At 40.1% G+C, this 22454-nt stretch overlaps 1 protein-coding gene across 8 annotated transcripts in view; it reads left to right on the plus strand.

Annotated features, from left to right (window-relative positions):
- The window catches only part of NRP1 (neuropilin 1), a 183185-nt gene that overhangs the window by 102821 nt on the left and 57910 nt on the right, over positions 1-22454 (plus strand). For 7 of the 8 annotated variants that reach the window (XM_036350761.1, XM_036350768.1, XM_036350784.1 and 4 more), the window contains 2 exons: positions 16186-16341; positions 21792-21936. In XM_036350761.1, the coding sequence (XP_036206654.1) occupies positions 16186-16341; positions 21792-21936 (301 nt within the window). The remainder of the gene's footprint in view (positions 1-16185; positions 16342-21791; positions 21937-22454) is intronic. The other variant, XM_036350799.1, reaches the window with a different exon arrangement.

Raw genomic sequence — 22454 nt, forward strand, 5'->3', positions numbered from 1 at the left:
CTCTCCCTCAAGCGGTTAAAAATGCATTTATGGCATTCTTCTAATTGCCTTCTTTCAGAAAAAATGAAGTCTTGATTTTACCAAAGTTTTCTTTTTCTTACAACTAATGCTTTAAACTTCTAACTATATATTTTCTGGGTTTAGCAAAGAATTAAATAAGCTCCTTCATTCTTTTAGCAAGCCTGAGAGGCCTATAGAGAGAATCCCTCGGGGGACAGGTGATTAGCCCAGATAGTTCTGAAGTCCTTCCAAACATTTAAGATTCTGTGATTCTATTAAAAATGATTTTACTTTATCAGGTGGTATCCTGGGCTTGCCTACATGAAAATATAAATTTATGGAGTATAGCTGGAATTTATTTTTTTAATTGATTTCTGAGGGGAAAGGAGAGGGACTGAGAGATAGAAACATCAATGGTGAGAATCATTGATCAGCTGCCTCCTGCACGCCCCCTACTGGGGATCTAGCTTGCAACCTGGGAATGTGCCTTTGACCAGAATCAACCAGGGACACTCTGTTCACTGAGCCAAACTGGCTAGGGTTAGCTGGAATTCATTTTAAATACTACTGATAATCATGTGAGGCAGCACATAGCAAAAAAAAATAATAATAATTGAAAAGATTTTCTTAGATCAAGTAATTGTTTAGGTCACCATGAAGCTTGTCTGAGAATGTCACACAGAAGCTTCACTGGTGAGCCTGTTTCCCTTGGTTCCTTTGTCCTGGTGACTGGGAAGTGCAGTCCATGAGGGGAGATAAGGTGAGGCCTAGACCATTCATCTTTCAAGTCTCTCCAGTCTTTGAAGGAAATATCTGTAAGGCGTGGGCATAGCCACTATTACAGACTTGGCATATTAAAGTCCCTCCAACACCTGCTCTTTTTTCTTTCTTTAGGAATAAAAATGTTTAATTCTGAGCATGTTATAGGCCATATACTAATTCAAAAAAGTGGGCAGGGGGAAGCAGCCCCAGGGAGCCAGCTGTATGAAGGAAGTCATCACAGCTGTCTTTCACCTCGAAGACTTGGTATGTTTATTTAGGACTAAAGCTGATACAGCCAGAGCTCATCTCAAAAGAGAAAGACTAAGATCACAATCCAGGTGGTGGCACAGGCTAATGGCTATACAGGTCCAAGAAATTTGACATAGTCTTCAGATTGAGGATCTTGAAATGAAGTATAAACTTTCCAGGGGGAAATACTCATGGTAAAGAAAAGACATTAGCAAATCATGTAAAATACTGAAAAAAATGTTTTTGATATTTCAAGAAGTACAAAGAGCTCAGATGGAGAAAAGAACTTTAAGTTCTCAATCTTAAAAAAATGAAGATATGACATGCAGAATTTTACTTGCTTTTAAAAAAAAACATTTTTTAAAAAATTCAGATTAGTCATTACGACTGTCAATCAAAATATTCTATAGCACATACATTATACTATTTCTGTAGCTTTAACTTATGTTTCTAAATAATACTGCATTCATGCCCTACCAGTGGTTGGAAAACTGTGGCTCTCGAGCCACATGCGGCTCTTTGGCCCCTTGAGTATGGCTCTTCCACAAAATACCGACTTCTGTGCATGGGCCATGAAGTTTCAATAGCACTGTACGTGCGCGCCTGCACGTGGTAATTTGTGGAAGAGCCACACTCAAGGGGCCAAAGAGCCGCATGTGGCTCGTGAGCCGCAGTTTGCCGACCACTGCCCTAACCGGTTTGGCTCACTGGATAGAGCGTCAGCCTGCAGACTGAAGGGTCCCAGGTTCGATTTTGGTCAAAGGCATGTACCTTGGTTGCGGGCATATCCCCAGTGGGGGGTGTGCAGGAGGCAGCTGATCAATGTTTCTCTGTCATCAATCGATGTTTCTAACTCTCTATCCCTCTCCCTTCCTCTCTGTAAAAAAATCAATAAAATATATTTAAATAAATAAATAAATAAATAATACTGCATTCATTTATAAGAATGCTATTATTTATTTAGAAAGCTCCTATACCAAAATGGCAAGAATTCATTATTTTAGCAACCATTTACCATGTGAAGAAATATCATGACACTTCCTCTAAATCAATCATTAATATGTAAATGAATTTCATTTATTGTGACAAATGAAAGCATCTAACCTTATCTCTATCTGGACATTCCTGTACCTTTGGGGGAGTAGAACAAAAAAGAAAAGAGGTAATTTGGGGTTCGACCTGTATATGCTGAAATGTATCTCTGATTATCAACTTCTATAATACAATAATTTAGTTCCCTTAGTTGAAGAACTTTGCTGTTTTCCAGAAGAGTTTATATGAACATCTATTTATTCATTTATCTACATTTAGGGTATTTGTGGATTTCATATAAAATTCATCTCAATTAAAATCTTTTTATCAGCCAAAACCGGTTTGGTTCAGTGAATAGAGCGTCTGCCTGCAGACTGAAAGGTCCCAGGTTCGATTCCGGTCAAGGGCATGTACCTGGGTTGCGGGCACATCCCCGGTGGGGGATGTGCAGGAGGCGGCTGATCAATGTTTCTCTCTCATCGATGTTTCTGACTCTCTATCTCTCTCCCTTCCTCTCTGTAAAAAATCAATAAAATATATAAAAAAAAAATCTTTTTATCAAAAGTAATTTTAAAAGATTAAGAATCAGTTCACTCCCATTTCTTTTTAAATACTGGCAGTTTTATTGAAACCATACCAAATGTTGTGTTCTCATTCTTAACTTTGCATCTAAAATTACAGTGACAATGTGATAGGACTCTTACTATCTGAAAAGCTTACAGCTTTGGTTGTTTGAAAAGAATGCTTCTGTCAGCATTCCTAAATATGTACCTTAGCCCTATTTTTTTCTGTGGATACTCTCACCTCCTCCCTCACTTCGCCCCCCCCCCCCGAAAAAATAACAACAAAAAACCACACGCCCAGGTGTGCCATGTTAGCCAGGAAAACGTTTCACCTCTTCCCACTTCCAAGTATGTGGTTGAAATAGATGTGTCCAACCATGTGTTAAGAATGGTTCCAGTGGAGAAATGCAAGTCATAGCTTCCATTATGTTAGGGACTTTGGGAAGTGCTGGGGACAGAAAACGCTATGTATTCAGTGTAACATCTGTGCTTGTTCTGCTGTAGTTTAAAGTGGTCATGCAGATCTATTTTCCCCATTGTGCAATCCAGGCTGAAGTGCATGAAATTAATGTAGCTGGATTCTTTTTTCAGGACATGAGAAGAATTTGCAGTTCTGACCACTGACTGCATTTGGATGGCAAAGCAACATGTCCTCAGAGCACCTGCCTGTCTCTTTCTTCTTGGAGCAGTGTGGGGGTCACTGACCATTGCAGGATATCTTACCTCCTCTTTCCATGTTTTATCCACAGCCATGGCGTTCCCAACTTTCTAGCTCTTCTCATGCCACAGGCTGGCCTTTGCTCAGTCCAAAACTATAGAATATCCGTTGTGAATTGAAGTTACCAATGATTCTCTTAGAGAGCAATACTTGCAAATGCTTTATTTCAAGGCTGTCCCTGTCTCCTTTATAAGTAAGTGATCCTTTAAAAAGAATCAGTGTACACTTTCTGGTTGAATAGGTTAGCTTTCAACAAGCAAAATGCAGTTGACCAAATATTAAATCTCGAAGTTTATTTCATCTGTTCTCAGCAATGATTGGCATCCCTTCAGAGACGTACAATTTTTTATTGTTTACATACAATTTCTGATGAGCAGCTGTACCAAAGGTAGCCTGTTTTTTCTCTCCATTCTGTCTCCTGGACAGCAGCCTTTATAACATTAGGTGAGTTATAACCTAAAGTTAGATTATAACTTTAATCTCAGTAATACCATCAGCTCCTTGCAGGCTTTTTTTGCCCCACATAGAAGAGTTTTCTTGGACACCTGTACTTCCAGACTCTCCACTAGCCCATGAAACTCTCATTAGCATGAGAGGCCCACCTAGATCATTGAGAAATACTACATGGAAAATCGGTGTGAAGGATGCTGTCAGAATTTATAGTCCAAGAGACTCTTTGAGACCATCACCCCATCTGCAAGTCTTCAGTTTACAGAAATTCATCCTTGTGTTTGTTTTTGAAAATAAGTTTTCAGAAAAAGAAGGAAAATTAAAGACATGACTTACTACAAAGCTAATAATAAACAAATCATTTTCTTTGTGCTGGAATAGACAAATCCTGTTTGAGTACACATCTGTGTTTATTTTGAATCATTTAGGAATTTCCCTAATAATACAGATAAAACTTTATGGGGTAGCATAGAACCACAACTTTTGCAACAGAAATGTACCGTACCTGAAATGCTTTTTAATATGTTCTTGGTCTTTTCAGTATGAAAACCTCTTTAAACTGCTGATAGACTGGAAATATGTGTGTCCATAGCTGAGGTCACTGCCTCTCAGTACAGAGCTAGCTCCAGGGCTCCTTGTGAGGCTCCTTCTCAGAGACCAGGAGACAGAAAAACACAAAGATCACAAAGGGACTGAAATCTGCATTCATTTCCTAGCCACACAAAGCTATCATTCCAACATCTAATAGAGATCACATGTGAATTAAGTAAGACCATGGAAATCTATAGTTACACAATGAAATTTTGATGTTGCAACTTTTTTCAGAAGTACAGGAATGGTATGGAAACAGACTAAGATACCAGATATGTAAACATCCAATACATAAACACCCTGAGGACAGACATCACACTTGCAAGTTATTTAGCTTTAAAATAAAAAGGTTGAAAGAGGTTTGAGTGAGATATTTAAAAGTATGATGTATAGTGAAAAATGACTTAATCCCTGCTACCCTTTGGGGTGACTTCTGGGAGGAGGTACACTTACTAAGTTAATAAGAGGTCATTTGAGAAATAGAAAAGTGTTTCACATGGCATAGACTTAGCCAGTGAAGATCATCATTTTGCTGACTTGAGCTCTAAGCAATGAACGTTTCAAAGGACTGGGAATTTTATGAGTAGTTATAATATTTGCAGTTATAAACACTAAGATAAGAATAATTACATTCCTAGCATTAGACTATGTTATTTATCCAAATACTTTAACATCGACTTTAATGATGGGTATTTGGCTTTTGTTCGGAAGAAAGAAGTTTCAGATCTTGCCAGCAATGCTGGACTGACCCAGCATTAAATTTAAATGCAACAAACATTGAGCATCTGCTAAGAATTATAGACTAGTATGTGGGGCTAGGTAAATTGAAAATTAAAAAAAGACTGTCTCTCTTCCAAAGGAATTGTAATCTAGGAACTACAGACAGAAACACACACACATGCACACACATAGGCATGCACACATGCGCGCGCGCACACACACACACACACACACACACACACACACACACACCAATTACCCAAAATGACTAAGGGAAAAAATATTACGGTCACATTCTTATAGTGAATTTGTGTACAAATGCCTCATTATAATCATCATAATAACCGTGAGAAGTAACAAATCGTTTAGGCATTGGTATTTTGTTGGAGAGTGGAGGAGCCTAAAGCTTGGAGTGGCTAAATTAACTTGTTTAACATTGTCCAGGTCACTTTTTAATGTCAAAGGTTCAGAGGTAGTCCTGGGGATTTTGTTTTTTTGTCATCACATGCAGTCTACATCACCCCAATATCCCCCTGTAGTCCTAGAATTCACAGAGTATTTTTATGCAGTCTGTACTGACATTTATTGTTGACTTGACTTATTCCTTCACTTACTTGAGGGCAGGGATCTGGTACCTTCGCTTTCTTTCACCCAAGTATCTGGCACTTTTTGTGTTATAAATGAATAATTGCCAATCACCAACTTCCCTTCACAGTGCAATGGATATTAGAAACAAAAATACCCACCATTCTAAGCTCATGTTCTAAACCCATTGACCTCTCATTAAATGTTTGACGAGCAAATGGTATGATTTCAACACCAGTGTGAATTCCTAAAGAAAACATCACCCAGTTTTTATGCCATTTCACTGAAAATTTTTTAAAATGAGGATATAAACTTGGGGTGGGACTGTAGAGTGTGACATTAGGTTCAAGAGAGAAGTCTCTGACTCATGCAGAATGAGGTTTAGGTCTCATTCCCAGGAAAGCTTGATTCCAGAGTCAGCAAAAGCACATGGTTCAGCAGAATTATCTCAGCAGTGCAGTGCAGAGTCATGAGCTTCAAGTTTAATTAAGAGTGTGATTCCATTGTCTCTGTCACCAACCAAGCAGTTCCTGGACTGGACTTGTGGACCACATGAAGGCCCACATAAAGGATGATGTGTGTTGGGGGTGGGTGCCTCGACCTGCACAGCTGGGGTTCAGAATCTGTAGGAAGGGCTGATGCACAAATGAAAATGCTATACAAGAAATATGAATTTAGAAGGCATTGGGAGCCAGGTGGAGCCTCTTTCATGAAGAGCACATTGACCTCTGGCCAGTCCACTTTTTATTTACTTGAATACACATTTGCCCTTTGGCAATGCAGACAGGCATATCAAAGGTAAAGTTTGGTAAACAGTAAAATAATTATTAGGTTAGGGAATTGCCTTGAGCCATTGAGCCCACAGCAGGGAAATATTATGCTGATTTTCAGTCCTACTGAATATCAAAGTCCATTGGCCTTCCAATGATTTTTTTTGCATTAATATGCTAACTGCTGTTGGCTTTAGCCTCTGGCAGGTGGGGGTGCAGAGGACACTTATCCTTGTTCTCTAAGGGAATTCTACCAATAGATATTAGAAGGAAACTATTTGTTATATCACTTATTTTGAAATGTAGGCAGTTGTGTTGGGTGGTTTTTTTCCTTGTTCCATCTGCCTTTAGTTCATCAACCCTGGTCCTTTCCCCAGCAAAGTCTTATCTTATCCTATGACATCCAGTTTGAATTATTCAAATGATGTCTTCCATAGAGTCTTTTCTTTCCTTTCCACAAGTAGTTGTTCCTTCTTCTGAATCCCAAAATGCCTCACTTATTGGCATGGTGGCACTTTTTACTTTCAGTCTCATATTATCATTATTTCACATAGGCCTACTTGCTGCCAGAGGCTGGCATACAATAAATGTGTGTTGAATTTAATGGATTAAATGTTTTTTTATCTAAACACTTATCATCCTCCAGTTTAATTTCACACTCTCAGTTTAAGCACCTACAATTTGTGAAGCAACATATGGACTTTAAGACACATCAGTGTGAGAATGCACCCTGACTCAGTATATTAGTTTACAGTTTGCCCCCAAATGTTTTTAATAACTACAACAATGATAATAAATCCTTTATGTACGTATTACTGTCCTACTGAAATTATGTACAGAGATAATACATTCTGCTATTAGGTTTAAAGTGGATGTAATCCAGACCATCCATTCTTCTATTATTCTTTATCCATTCTTCTATTATTAGACCCTCTTTGTTTTGCCAGAGATAAAAGTCAGGAGCCAGAGATCTGTATACACATCTGCTTGCTTTTATAGGATGTCTGGAATCACATCCCTACAGTCAACTGGGACACTATCACTTTACCGATCAGCTTGCACATGCCCACATACTCCATATAATTCCTAACCTTTAGGTCCTAGACTCAGAGAACACTTTTCTAGTTTTCATGGGTATTGTGCATAAACAAGTAATGGATGGAAGCAAAAGCTATGGCAAGCCAGCCTGTGCCAGCCTATACCCTCCATGGAGGAGAAGCTCACCAAGTCTTTGCTGAGAAAACCCATCTCACAAAAGCACATGCTAACTCTTTCGTATGAGGCATTTGATGAGGAGATCTATTATATTTAAGGTGGTTACAAATTCTTTTAAAACTGTAGCATACTTATTTTTCTCTCTTAAGAACTTCCAATTAAGCAATATTTACTGTAGGGTTTTTAAGTTAAATTCTTAACCAAGGTTCTAGGGATTAAGTTTGGTCTGTTCTGAGTACTTGTTCTCTTTCCAGATCAAAGAATTGGGCTCAGGTTTTAAATGTAATGCACCTTAGAAAAAAGAATTCAAAAAATGTTAAATAGAAGTATTGAGTCCCTGCCCTGGCTGGTTAGCTCAATGGTCAGAACATCGGCCCACAGACTGAAGGGTCTCAGGTTTGATTCTGGTCAAAGCACATACCTCAGTTGTAGGCTCCATCCCTAGCCCTGGTCAGGGCATGTGCAGGAGGCAACCAATCGATGTGTCTCTCTCACATTGATGTTTCTCTCTCTCTGTCCCAGTTTCTTTCACTCTCTCTAAAAATTAATGGAAAAAATACCCTCTGGTGAGGATTAAAAAGAAAAAAAAAGTTTTAAGCCCTGAGTCTTTTAATGCCCAGCAATAGCTCCTGAATATTCTAAATGGAAGAAGGGGCCATTCAAATGTCATCTTCTTGACCAAGCTATTAAAGGTTCTGAGGTACCCATATGCACATTAATGTGGTATTGAAGCAAAAGACTTCATTTTACAGAAAAAAAATGAATTCACAGTTCAGTGTATATTTTAAAGATGTAAAACAATATCTTCTAAAGAACAGGGATTTAATCAGCCTTTCCCTTTAACTCCACATAGCACTTTTAAATTGCCTGAGATACTGATTTCCTGTTTCCCAGAGTTTATAGGAATTTCAATACAATTTCATTTTTTTCCCCTTTTGTTATCAGAATATTGTGTGTCTTGAGGTCTAGATTTTACAAGTTTCTTATAAGAGAGGAATTGAACTGGAATATTTATCTAATTTTTCTTAGCACAATTATATCTGATCTAGAGAATATGGAAGGAAAAAACCCTCGGTTTTGCATAGAATATGTGAAGGCACTCTGCTCACGTTTATCTTAAATATATTTCATAAATTAAGCTGAGCATTTTCAGGGGATATCACAGCGCCATGCACTGTTCTGAAGCCTAATTCTGTGTGTGTCACACCAAGCCAATGGAGACCAGAGATGGTGTCTCCACCCTAGAGCAGCGTTCTCCTTCACTTTCGATCTTTATGGTTTCTATATTGGAGTGATTGAGTAGCTTAGATTCTGGAAATGTCTTTAGTTGAAATGCTGTAGTATTAACCTGCTATATAGAAGTCCCTTTTGTTTCTTTCTACCAATGCCACCTACCAATTTTAATGATTACAGCAGATTTTGCTTTTCAAACAGCACCAGATGGAACTCACGTTCAAAGAACATATCAGAATTAAATATTTCTTTGGTAATTAGTTGCTTCTGATTTATGCAAGAAAATAAATAAATAACATGAGAGTGAGAAAATGTGCTATACATCCAGACACAGATAAGCCCACACAAACAGCATCTCCATTTATTAGCCAAAAAGACAAAGGTCAGCCCTCATTTGGGGACTTCATTTTCCTTACCCCTTTCCTTGTGGTTCTTTTGCTATAAGTATAGTGGCAGTCAGGGAAGCCAGCCTTTCAACTGCATTTGTTACAACCTTATCTGATGTTATTCAGGCTGGTTGGCTCACATCTAGATGATAGGAAAATTCATCTGTTCATTCACTTGGAATTGTTTTACTATCAGCATAGACTGTGTTGCAACCAGGAGTTTGTTTCCACCCAGGAAAATGCTTTTCTTTCATTGAAATATGGAAAAATATATTAAATCAGGCAATTAAGACTAGAAAAGAAAATGAGTGATGTTCTTTCTACATTGCACTTTTTTTGTACTTGAATATTTTAATTATTTATCAGCATTGTAAATGTTTCCTCACTATCTTTTGCTAAATATGCTTTATCACTACCATCTTGTTTTTCTATAGCATAACTGAATCATTTGTAAAGTTTTGCTTTCCAGTAGCCAGTGTAAATTTTAAGCAAATAACCAAAGTAATCATAAATGGTTTCATATTCTGTATAATTATGCAAAATATTTAATTTCCACATAGGGTAACTATAAGATTTAATTATTAATTACTAAGAAATCCTAAATTATTTTTCTATAATTATGGTTTTTGCAATATGAATTGGGGAACAGTATGGGTTGTAGAGGCTTACCCACAAATCTGATCTGGGGTAAGTACTGATAAGTTCTGTGACTAAGAGAGGTATACACATCACTTTCTTCCTAATTGCTTATCCATAAAACCTTCCCTGTATGATTATTGTGAGAATTGAAAGAGATAGTGTATGTAAATTTAGCCCTTAATAAAATGCCTGACACAGAAATGTTGCTTCATGAATTTTCTATTAATAAGAGTAGTTTTAGCCAACAGTATTTTTCTATGTAATACAGTAATGGTGAAAAAAAAACATAAAAAGATAGAGAATTATGTCACTGAATATAAAGTGGGTATATTTTGATTGGTAACTATAAAAAGTTTAAGATCAAAATGCATACAAAATAATATTGAATGTAAACTATAAGTGAAAAATAAAATTGAAGAAAAGAAGTTCAACATCTAAGTAACATAATGATCAGGTACTGTGAATTAAGCCCACAGACGCTATAACAGCACTGATGTTTAAATGCTCAGGCTCTACACATGTGTTATCTAAGGAAATGAGCAATTGCTCAAACATATTTTCTTTAGCTTGTAGAGTCTAGTGATTAATAAACAGCTCTTTGAGTCATCAGAGATGCTCTAAAAAAATCTGACACAAACTGCCTACCGACAAGTGCTCTTCCTGTTTTTAAATCAGACTTTAATTCTTTGTTCTTTATTTTTTCAGGCTTTTGCATTGACCTGCCTTGGGAATGTTAAAAGCTGGCAAACACTCCCTTGCCAATCTAGATCAATGGGCAGTATTTTATTGAGCAAGACAGATTTTCATTTTAGAAATTAGGCTAGGCTTTCATACATTATGACATTACCAATAGCTGGTTATATATTATTATTATTATAGGAAGCAAGGATATTCATTTCATGGGTCAGAAACTGCATGCTGGTGTTTAACCAACAGTTTGCAAAGGTTTGCTATGTGATTTACTACATAATGCTGAAATGAGTTCTTTGTCCTCAAGTGGTTTCCAGTAAAATGTGTGCCTCTCCTGACTTCTCTTTATCTGGGGAATGTGTTTCCTGTCATTACTAAGACAATACCATGGCCATAAAGCACATGTGGATTATACCTGTAGATATTTTACAACAAAGGGTGAGTCAGAAACGTGGTTAGAACCCACACCTTGGGGCCCCTCACTCCAAGAAGCTGCTGGGACACCATCTCCTGCACCCAGAAGTGGATGCGGACAGCTGTTTTCTTTTATTAGTCCACTCCCCCCAAATAAAAGTTGGGTCTTTCTCTTCTTTATTTGTTGTCTAGCAATATCTTCATTTGTGTGTGGACCACAGTGAAAGTAAGATGTGGTTAGAGATTCTACGAGAAGTATTGGAATTTTATATTTATATCCATACTAATAAAAGGGTAATATGCTATTTAGACTGGGAGACCTTCCAGACAAAGCCATGGTGACGGGGCTGAGACAGAGGCAGTTAGGGGTGATCAGGCCAGAAGGGAAGGGCAGTTGGGGGCGAGCAGGCCAGCAGGTAGAGTGGTTAGGGGCAATCAGGCAAGCAGGCAGGTGAGCAGTTAGGAGCCTGTAGTCCTGGATTGTGAGAGGGATGCCCGATTGCCAGTTTAGGCCCAATCCCTGTGGACATCCCCTGAAGGGCCCCAGATTGGAGAGGGTGCAGCCTGGGCTGAGGGACAACCCCTAACCCATGCATAAATTTCATGCACCAGGCCACTAGTTGGAAATAAGATGCCAGATTGAGTCACTTCTGATGATGATGCTACATAAGCTAACTCAAAGGGTGGCCACTAGAACTCAAAAGGATTTTGAGCCTAGCTAGCATGGCTCAGTGGTTGAGCATCGACCTATGAACTAAGAGGTCACAGTTTGATTCCCGGTCAGGGCATATGCCCAAGTTGTGGGCTCAATTCCCAGTATGGGGTGTGCAGTATGCAGTTGATCGATGACTCTCTCTCATCATTGATCTTTCTATCTCTATTTCTCCCTTCCTCTCTGAAATCAATAGAAATATATACTTTTTAAAAAAGGATTTTGATGAATTTCTATAAAATAATTTACATACCATCATATAAGTACCAGATGTTTGTCACACACAGGGAGTGACACATTAAACAATTTCAGCGAATGTATTTGATGTTCAGCTGTGTACATACCCCCTCTGAACTTCACATCCCCTCACCAGCATCCTTAATATTAAACGTAAGTAGAGTAAACTCAAATGTGAAATCAAATCCATCTTCTAATGAAAAATAAGGCAGCTGTGAAATAATGATATTTTTTAAAATAATAAAATAGTGATTGGACCACAGCTGATTGGATTAAAGAAAAGCACGTTATTTAATTATGGTTATTGTCTGTGTGAATTTTTATGGAAAGAAAGGAACTATTGTTAGGACAATGAACTTTGAAACCCAGAGGGGTGGCTATATTTAGAACTTCTCTGGGTTATATCTCTGTCTTTCCAGCTGCCTTTCTTGAATCATCAATCTTATCTATTAGAATGTGAGGTTGCTAAGAGTTCATCATAATTCAGAAAGCTAAATCACCAAGAGGATGGTCATGGCTAATTTTGAATGGTTTTCATGACAATTGATTATTTTGGCTTTAAGATGACCAGATATCAATATATTTCTTGACAAATGTCTATAGAGGTAGGGAAACCTGGTGTTGTAGATGGGCAGGAATGGCACCAGGTGTTAGATTCATGGGGTCAGACTGGACCTGGGTTCAGCAACCTCAGTACTTGAGTTCTGGGTAGGGAAGAATTAGAGCCAAGACTTCAACCATAAGAGAACATTTATTTATAAAGTCATAGAGGTGGAAGAAGTAATTCACAGAAGAAATAGGCTTAGGAAACAAGTTATAGAGGTAAAGAAAAGACCCTTAGAGCTTGGGAGTGAGGAAGGCAATAGTAATATGGAATTGGGGGAGGGGGTCTAGGGAAAGGGAAGCAAAAGGCTTGGACATGTTTCTACGAGGGAGAGCACACTGGATCCATGTCCTAAGGGTTTAAGGGTGGAGATTTTAGGGGAAGTCCCACGGGAAAATCTTAATAGGATATTCAGCAGCTTTCCAGGTGTGTCCTTTCAAGATTGTAGTCTCCACTGATTGATTGGTTGGTGACAGGGCAGGAGATCCTGAGGTCAGTCTTGGGGTCACTGGTCTGATTTTGTTGCTTTTCTGGGCCTGGAGCTGAAATATAACTGAGGCCTAGATATCTCTAGGGAGGAAAGGTCAGGGGTCCAAACTTCATGTCCATGGATATGCTAGGGGTTGAAAGGTCACCCTGGGGGTGAGGTCTCACCTTACAATTGTCTTTTGCTAGGCACCTGGGGCTTTCTGCCCTGGTGACCTTCTGTACCTGGCTCATTGTCCTAGCTCTGCTCATGTCTGTTTAACTGCCTACCACAGTGGTAGGTTGTTTAGTGTCTATCATTTCATTCATTCATTTCCTTCTCCTTGCCTCTGCACTTCCTGCTCCTCCTTCTCCCTGGAACACTTTTTCCCTTTGTGTCCACTTACATGCTTCTATTGTGTATTTTTCATATATAGACATCATAGTCATCTGTGAAATGTCTATAGTCCTTCCAGCTCCAATTCTCTGGTAAAGCACTTATTCCTTCCTCTGTGCTGCATCACGCTTTCTGCACATTGCCCCATTCTATAGTCATGTGTTTGTGCTTCCCACACTCTTACTGCTCTTGATATCCTCACCACTTAATGCAGAACTTAACAGATGAGCAGTATTAAGTGTCCACTGAATGAATGTCCAATAGGTTGAATAACAGTGTTCACAGGTAGCATGCTAATTAAATAGATTATGCTATAACCTTACCATGGAATATCATAAAGCCACTGAAAATGATGTGGGTAGAAAAATATCTTGACTTGGAAATATAGCCATAGAACTAAACAAAAAGAAGCTCATCAAACATAGAAGTAATATGACCACATTTTTATAATAACAAAACACGCACACCATATTCACATACATTTAGAATAAGAAAAAAAAAAAAACTCTGGGAGGCTATTAGTGGTTATTTCCTAATGGTGGTCTTATGGAGATTTTATTTTCTTCTCTAACCTTTTCTGCATCTTATGAATTTTCAATAGGCATCTATTACTTTTATATATAGAAACACAGATACTCCCTAAAAGAAATCATAAAAGTCTTGATGGAGATAGAGCAAAAACACAACTGGATGGATTCAGCGGTGGCGACATTAACTACACACTTAATATTCTAGGGTGATAAGTGACTTACTCTGCCTACCAGACCAGAAAGTAAAATAAAAGTCACTAGTATATAAAAAAAGAGGAAATGATTAAATCAAGAGAAATTTACACATTGAGGCATGCAGGCAGAAAAGGCTTCTCTTGTGTTCAGAGTAACAAATATTTTAATGGGTCTGGAAGATAGATACAGCAGGTGAGACTAAAAAGATAGATCAATGAAAATGTCATTACTAACTGAGCAGGCCTCACCCATAAGAAAGGTGTACTTACAGACTTGAAGTCCTTCTGAGTCTCCTGACACAGACACCAGCAGAGTGAGCAGTGATGCTTCTGAGACAGAAGGCTATGTATCTCCTTCCAATCATCAGGTATGGGAAGGTCTCTGTTAGGGCATTCCCCATAGATACTAAGGGAGAAAGTACTTCCCCAACATTGGCAGTCAGAGTTCTCATAGTGCAGGGGAGGCTGTTTTATCAGAGTTCTGGGTACCTTCTGATTTTAATTTCAATGAGTCCCAGTTCTAATCATTTTGTGAGGCTGTCACTCATCCGTACTAAACCCGGTAGCAGTAATGTTAGAAAGAAAAATTAAATGAAATGTCAAGTATCCCAGTGTGGTAAATAAGAGAATCTGCAGCTTTATAGCACAGCAGGAAGTGTTATGCAATTACATGGGGAGGTTGCTAATGCATTTCATTGTCATTGAAAAAAAAAACTTTTTTTATGACAGATCATGCATATGCCTTTGGGGCCTTTCTATGTGAGACCTTGGATGCTTCCTGTGTTGGGTACCTAAATTCTAATCAATTGCTCCTTCCTTTAAGTCAGTTGTTATTAATACTTAGGATTCTTCTAGCTAACCACCAGTTAACTTCTTTTCTACCTGGCAACTAAATTGTATCCTAGAAACAAAATTTGAAAAGCAGGAATATGGCAGTCAGAGAATAAAGTTCTAGAGTTATTTCAAATCTGCCTATGCACTCTTGGAATGTTTAATCATTTCCAAACTGAAGAGCCATTTGTAAGTTTGACAGGAAGAGTTTATTTAAATAGCTCTGCTTCATGCACCTTTGGACATCAAGATCTGAAGGGCCCTTCAGCTTTAAAGTGGATGTGGCATTGGACATGACTCAATGGATAATGAGTAAAACATTAAGTATCCTTAGAGTATTTGAAACTGTTTAGTGCAACCATTGTCCAGAGTACCCATTAACTTTCAGATTGCAACATTAGGAAATCAGAGAGTTTTTACAGCAACTTAAAATCACCTGATTATTTGTCTGGAATTTAGTTAGATTTAGCATTCCCAGATAACACCCACTTAAATTTGTATTTCAAGCAAGCCATGACCTAGTTGTAGTATGTCCCAAATATTACATGGGACATATTTATATTAAAAATATTTGTTGTTTATCTGAAATTCAAATCTAAGAAACAAAAATCCTTACTCTGCACTCCTCATCTCTACTCCATTCCAGATTATAAATCTAGGGCCCATTTCCCTAACCACAACACTCACAGTGCTTTCAAAGTCAGTATTGTTCTGATCTGCATTCTATTTGAAGGAGATAGAATGCTAAATAGTGATGGAAAATAGGACCATGTTAGACTTGAGTTCTAGTCCAGGCCTCTCAAGTCTCCAATATGTGAGATTATCTTGTTTACCTTGATTTTCTATTTGTAAAATGGCATATATTGATGTGCTGTTTGGAAAAAGTTTTTAAACTCTCAGAAAATACAGCAACATGAACCCTGTTTTGTCTTTTGCACCAGGGATTAAACAATCATGGTTGCAGCAATGAGAAAGTTCTTTCCCGGCAATTGCCTACCTAGAGCAATTGCTGTCTTCTCCCATTTGTGCCTTTTGTTAGAGGAATGGTAGGGGGATCTTGGGGTTGTTGATGCCAGAGGAATTAGGGTCTATTGATCCCAGGTTGGTAGAAACTGCACTGTGGAGCCCACAGGGGAAGATGCTCCAGGTGATGGCAGTGCAGGGATGGGCAGCTGACCTCATGTGTATTGTCTTGCAGGTGGACTTGGGCCTTCTGCGCTTTGTCACTGCTGTTGGGACACAGGGAGCTATTTCAAAGGAAACCAAGAAGAAATACTACGTCAACACTTACAGAATAGACATTAGCTCCAATGGGGAAGACTGGATCACCATAAAAGAAGGAAACAAGCCTGTTGTAAGTTTGGCTGCCATCCCTTCAACCAATTTAGTCTTTGAAATGGACGATCAATTTTACTTGTTTGGGAGCTTTCGGTCTGGTCTGGTTAATTTTTTAATTGATTTAAAATGAAAAGAGCAATTAGAGGTTTAAAGCTGACCAAAGGGGTCTCATGTTCCCAGATCTAGAAGCCCAAAGCAAATTATATGAATGTGTCCAAGAAAAGTCAATACCAGCCAAATTAAGTGTCAGACTCAAGAATCACTTTATACATCCCACAAGGACAAGGACTATGCATAAGATGAATACTGTCCTCTTAGGATCATAGGAGTTGTTTTGTTTTCCCTGTGTTTCTACATTCTCTTTCATGGATTTATTCTTTCTTCCTCTCTGTAACAGGCTGGTTTTAGAAAAGTCCTTTTCATCTATCCTCTGTGGCTCACAAACTAATTTGCAAGTGTGTTTGGCTGCTTCTGTGAGAATACACTGTAAATAGAACCAAGTTAGTCCATCATGTTCCCTAAGATCACATACATGCCACCTCTTCACTGCTTAACCAAGGAGGAAAACCCCTGTTCCTGGGAGCTCTACCCTAAATCATTTGGAACTGAGGTGATTTTTTCTCAGCCTGCCTGTTTACTTAAAGTTATGCTAGCTCTGATTCAGCAATCAAAAGATTTCTGAGAACTCACACTTGCTGTTTCTCCAAAAGTAAAAGCTTGCTGAAGCTGAGTAAAATGTATAGAATTGATAAGGATAGTAGCAAAGATCCAGGTACAGTGACTTGAAATCCTGGATTTGAGAAGAGGTCAGTTAACATGTCCTTGTCTCTCTCTGGAGCATTCATGGCCTTGACTTCCTCCTGGCCTTAAACTGAGAAAAGCCTCCAGGTGTGAAGTGAGAGAACTATTAATTCCTTTTGATTAACTGCAAATCCTCACTCTTGTTTAGGGGAGATAAGATTGAAGTGGATGTAGATATGTAGCTGCTATATGGGAGGAAAGTTTTGTGGTCAGGCAAGTTCAAGGCCACTATCTAGCTGGTGAGGACACGAAATCAATCCTCCATCTGAGAAAGAAAAATGCTCATAGTCAACATTCGTGGCAGTTAAGCAAGTAAATACGACCCTGAGTTTCATGGCTTATTCTTGTTTTGGAGTAGTTTTTTTTGCAGACATGCTTTAATTTCAAACAAATAGATTGGGGGTCAGGGGTGGGGAACATACTAATGCCAAGGACACACCACAAACAAGAGAATCCAGAAAGCCCAATCAGTACGACTCAGTGGTTGAGTGTTGACCCATGAACCAGGAGGTTGAGATTTGAATATTTCTCTCTCTCTCTCTCTCTCTCTCTCTCTCTCTCTCTCTCTCTCTCTCTCTCTCTCCCTCTCTTTGAAATCAATAAAAACATATTTTAAAAAGAGAGAGAGAGAGAGTGGGAGAACTGACCTCTGACCTTCAGGCCATTTCTTTAAAAAAAAAATGAGTGCTACCCTAGCTCGTTTTGCTCAGTGGATAGAGCATCAGCCTGCAGACTGAATGGTCCAAGGTTCAATTCTGGTCAAGGACACATGCTCGGGTTGAGGGCTTGATTCCCAGTAGAGGGCATGCAAGAGGCAGCTGATCAATGATTCTCTCCCATCATTGATGTTTATATCTCTCTCTCCCTCTCCTTTCCTCTCTGAAATCATTTATACACACACACACACACACACACACACACACACACACACACACACACACACTAGGGGCCTGGTGCACAAAATTCGTGCTCTGAGGGGAGGTGTCCCTCAGCCCAGCCTGCCCCCTCTCACATACTGGGAACCCTCAGGGGATGTCCTAGTGGCGGCTTAGGCCTGCTCCCTGCTCCCCTTGGGGATAGGGCCTAAGCCGCAGTCTGGACCCCTTTGTGGGAGTCGACAGGGGTGCTCAGGGGAAGGCACCAGCCCCATCACCCTGCTGCTGCAGCCACTGCCAGTCACTGCAGCCAGCAAGGTTTTTTCATCAGCACACACTCCAATCCCTTCACTATGAAAAAATAACAACTTTCTTTAGGCATTTTCAAGATGTGTCTTTCATATAATAATAATTTCTTTATTATTTTTTTTTATCCTCACCTGAGGATATGTTTCCACTGAATTTTAGAGAATGTGGAAGAGAAAGAGAAAGACAGAGAGAAACATCAAAGTGAGAGGAACACTTTGATTGGTTGCCTCCTGCATGAGTCCTGACCCGGGCCCCGGCCAGGGAGGAGCCTGCAACCTAGGTACATGCCCTTGGTCAGAATTGAACCCAGACCCTGCGTTCAGCAGGCTGAGACATTATCTACTGAGCCAAACCGGCTAGGGCAGGATATGATATTCTTAGCCCTCCAGCAGTGGACCTTCGTTTTTTTCACCAGGAGTGTGGTGAAAAACCCTAGATCACCTTTTTGGATTCTTATTACCCAAGTTACTAAGAATATTACCAGTGGCATACAGGGAGGTTAACCAACGAGCGGTCAGAAAAGGTGTTTCCTCTGTAGTTCACACCAATAGCCGGCTTGACCCCCCGCCCCTCTCCCCCCCCACCCCCCGCAGGCCTGACACCTCTGGCCCAGGCTTCAGGCCTGGGCAGGGGACCCCCAACTCCCCCTGATCACCGGATCTGCCCTCGCCCAGGCCTGACACCTCGGCCAGAGGCTTTGACCCCCATCACCCTCCAATCGCAGGATCGGCCCCTCGCCCAGGCCTGACGCCTCCACCAGAGGTGTCAAGCCTGGGCAGGGGACCCCCATCTTCCCCCGATCACAGGCTCCACCCCCCACCCAGGCCTGATGCCTCTGGCCCAGGCATCAGGCCTAGGCAGGGGACCCCCAGACCCCTCCGATTGCCAGCTACGCGCCCAGACCCCTCCGATTGCCGGCTAGCCCCCAGCCCAGGCCTGACGCCTCCACCAGAGGTATCAGGCCTGAGCAGGGGACACCCATCTCCCCCCCATCACCAGCTTCTGGGCGGCTTCTGGGGCTTCTGGGGCCGGCCTGCGGCCCAGGATGGCAGCTTGCACTGGCAGCTGCGCTGTCCTGCCCTGCCTGCAGTATGCAAATTAGCCACCATCTTTGTTGGTGGTTAATTTGCATATCGCACTGATTAGCCAATGGGAGGTGTAGCGAAGGTATGCTAATTAACATGTTTGTCTATTATTAGGTAGGATAATAAAATAAATTAAAATAGTGCTACATCTTCAAGACCTTCTCTGCAGCTATTGTCCATTCGGCTGTCTACAGGGCTCAGAGGGGTGTCAGGAAGCACACACAAGTCCTCAGGGAGTATCTGGCAATGCACACAGTTCTGTTTAGATGTCCACTATCAGAACACCCTGGCACACATAAGAGCTTTCAGAGTGGGAGGCAAAAAGAATATATAGGGTGTCCCAAAATTCATGGAAGAAGTAATTTTGACAGAAAACACAGGTTTATAATTAAAAATTGTAAATTTTTTTATTGATTAATAAAGTATACAGTATAGGGTTATGTATGGAATAGCACATCAGGTAAATGGCTTCCATGGCTTTGCTGGCACATATGCAAAGCCGTGGTCTTCATTGGTCTTCATTGTCCCTGCTCCTGGGCCATAATTGGTACTTGGTAATACTTATCAAATTGAAGGGATTGAAATCAAAGGGCAACAGATATTAGAATCTGATTCAATAAACCAAGTAAAATTAGGCTTTTATTTTTTGTTGTTGTTAATGCTCATGCAAAATTCAAATCTTGTGTGAATTTTGGGACACCCTGTAGAAAGGTTCAGTAAAGATAAAGACCTGGCATCTGTCTGAGCACTTTTAATGAACCTAATAAAATCTGAGCTTCCACTTGAGTCTAGTTATTGTTGGCCACTTGCCTTTCTCCATATGTTGGGGCCTTTCAGCCACTGCCCTCTACCATCTTTCCTACTTTCCTTGGGAAGACCTGCCTGTACCTCAGCTGGAACAGCCTGGGACCATCACAACCTCAGCAGTCCTCCTCATGTTGAATAGAATGCATGTCCTTAGGTTGTTTTCAGGAAAAAAAAAATTCCCTCAGTGTGAGCCGAGAGTTGGCTCATGCAGTGCTCCTAACAGACTGCTGGGCTTCCCTGAAGTGGACTTGTTGACACGTTAAGCACCATAGTTTGGGACTCTACTCTTTCTGGCAGCTACCTATTATTCTTTGTCACACAAAAATGCTCCCACACAGATTGTTTCCCAGAGAGAGATGCTGAAGTAGGATAGGCATCTGAAGTCCATCACAGGCTGGGATAAATTATCATATTAAATTTTCTCCAGAGAGGGATCAGGCTAACAGCCAACTTTGGAAAGCATTGACCCCCTTCAATTGTGCAGGCCACTTAAGCTAAATGAAGTAAAAACACCATCTTGACTTTTACAAGCCCTTTCTCCCAGGAGAAGAGCAAACCTTGGGAAACTGTGGTTCTCCTCTACAAAGTTATTTGGGAAGGTAGCGAGGAATCTCATGCTTCGAATGAGCCCAGTAAACTCGAGTTACACCACCTGAGAAGAGGAGTCTGGCTTGGCTGTGCTCGTCACCCATGGCATGTAACTGAGACAGCCACTTTCATACAGGCCATCCCCAATCCAGGGCCAAGTAAAATCCAGGAAAATGGAAGCTTTCTGTTTCATCTGAGCTGGGTCTACTGCCAGAATGTTCCACGAAGGCAAATAGCCTCCACTGCTTGGACATCTTGCCAGAGAACATGGCTGTGGCACCTGGCCTGGCACCATGGCCCTGACAAATACTTGTGGGAAACTGGTTTGTGATGGGCAATCGTTACACCTGTGGTTAGAATAAAATGACACCTTTTAAAACTAGAAGCAGAAGCTCTGGAAAAGCTGAGTTTTAATTACACATTATTTATAACTAAGTTTTTATTTTGACCACTAAAACAAAATTTTGCCAATAACTAAGAAAGATTAAAGTCATTAATGAATGTCAGAGAAAAGATCTTCCATCAAGAAATGGGAGTTGAAAGAGAGAAAGTCACTTGACCTTGTGCTATAGCTGGGAACAGAGAATTTAAAAAACAGACCTTCTGGGAGTTCCTGGGAAAGTAAAATAAGGAGAGTTCCCATCAAATGTCCTTAGCATTTTGTAGGTCCATATGATAAAGTTAATAATTTCCCACTTTGTAATATAATAGTGTGCATTTTTAAATAAATATTACCCTTGTAACAGTGTTTCTGGAGGCTGTAGCCACTCTGAAAATTGAATGGATGGTTAGGACAATATTCTACATTAGACATGATTCTTTCTGATTGCCATCATTTGAAAAAAAACCCACAACAAACACATGGTAAATTATTAAACACTACCTCAACCTGGATAGACAATGTTGAAATTGTAAATTTCAAGCATTTGTGAAAACATATTTTGGATTTGTTTTCAATCCCAAAAGCCTATTATTAAAGGGCCCTTTCTTTTTCCATATAGATCTTTCAGGGAAACACCAACCCCACAGATGTTGTGTTTGGAGTTTTCCCCAAACCACTGATAACTCGATTTGTCCGGATTAAACCTCTGACTTGGGAAAATGGCATATCTATGAGGTTTGAAGTATACGGCTGCAAGATAACAGGTAAGGTCTGGCTTAAAGATTGCCTAGTGTAAATATGTCTCTCTTCTCCCCATCCAGCCCAGCTAGAGAGCGGTCGCGTTCCTGAGTAGGGGTAGCTGGGGATTGAGAAAATGAAAGAAAGAGACAGACACAGAGATAGAAGAAAAAAGCTGGGGCCCGGTGGGACCACTGTCCTCTGATGATGAGACAGGGACAGAAACAGTGACCCAGAGCTGATACAGTGTACTTATTTTATACAGAAAAAAACAGGAAGTTTTACTAAAAGTCAAGACAAAGGAGATTATTTGCATTCTTGGGTGGGCCTGAGTCATATTCATTCCTGGATTTAAATAACAAAACCCACCCCCGGCACCTGGGCTGAAGGTCAAGCCTACAACACTCCTGCCTTTTGGCAAAATGTGTTTCCAGGATGTGACTTTGCCAACACCACTGGCTTCAGCTGATAATAATTAAATAAAGGCCCATGTGCCTTCCCAGGCACTCTCTATAGCCTAGTTATCTACACTAATAAAAGACAA

This window comes from Myotis myotis, unplaced genomic scaffold (genome assembly GCF_014108235.1).
Source record: "Myotis myotis isolate mMyoMyo1 unplaced genomic scaffold, mMyoMyo1.p scaffold_m19_p_1, whole genome shotgun sequence".
NCBI lineage: Eukaryota > Metazoa > Chordata > Mammalia > Chiroptera > Vespertilionidae > Myotis > Myotis myotis.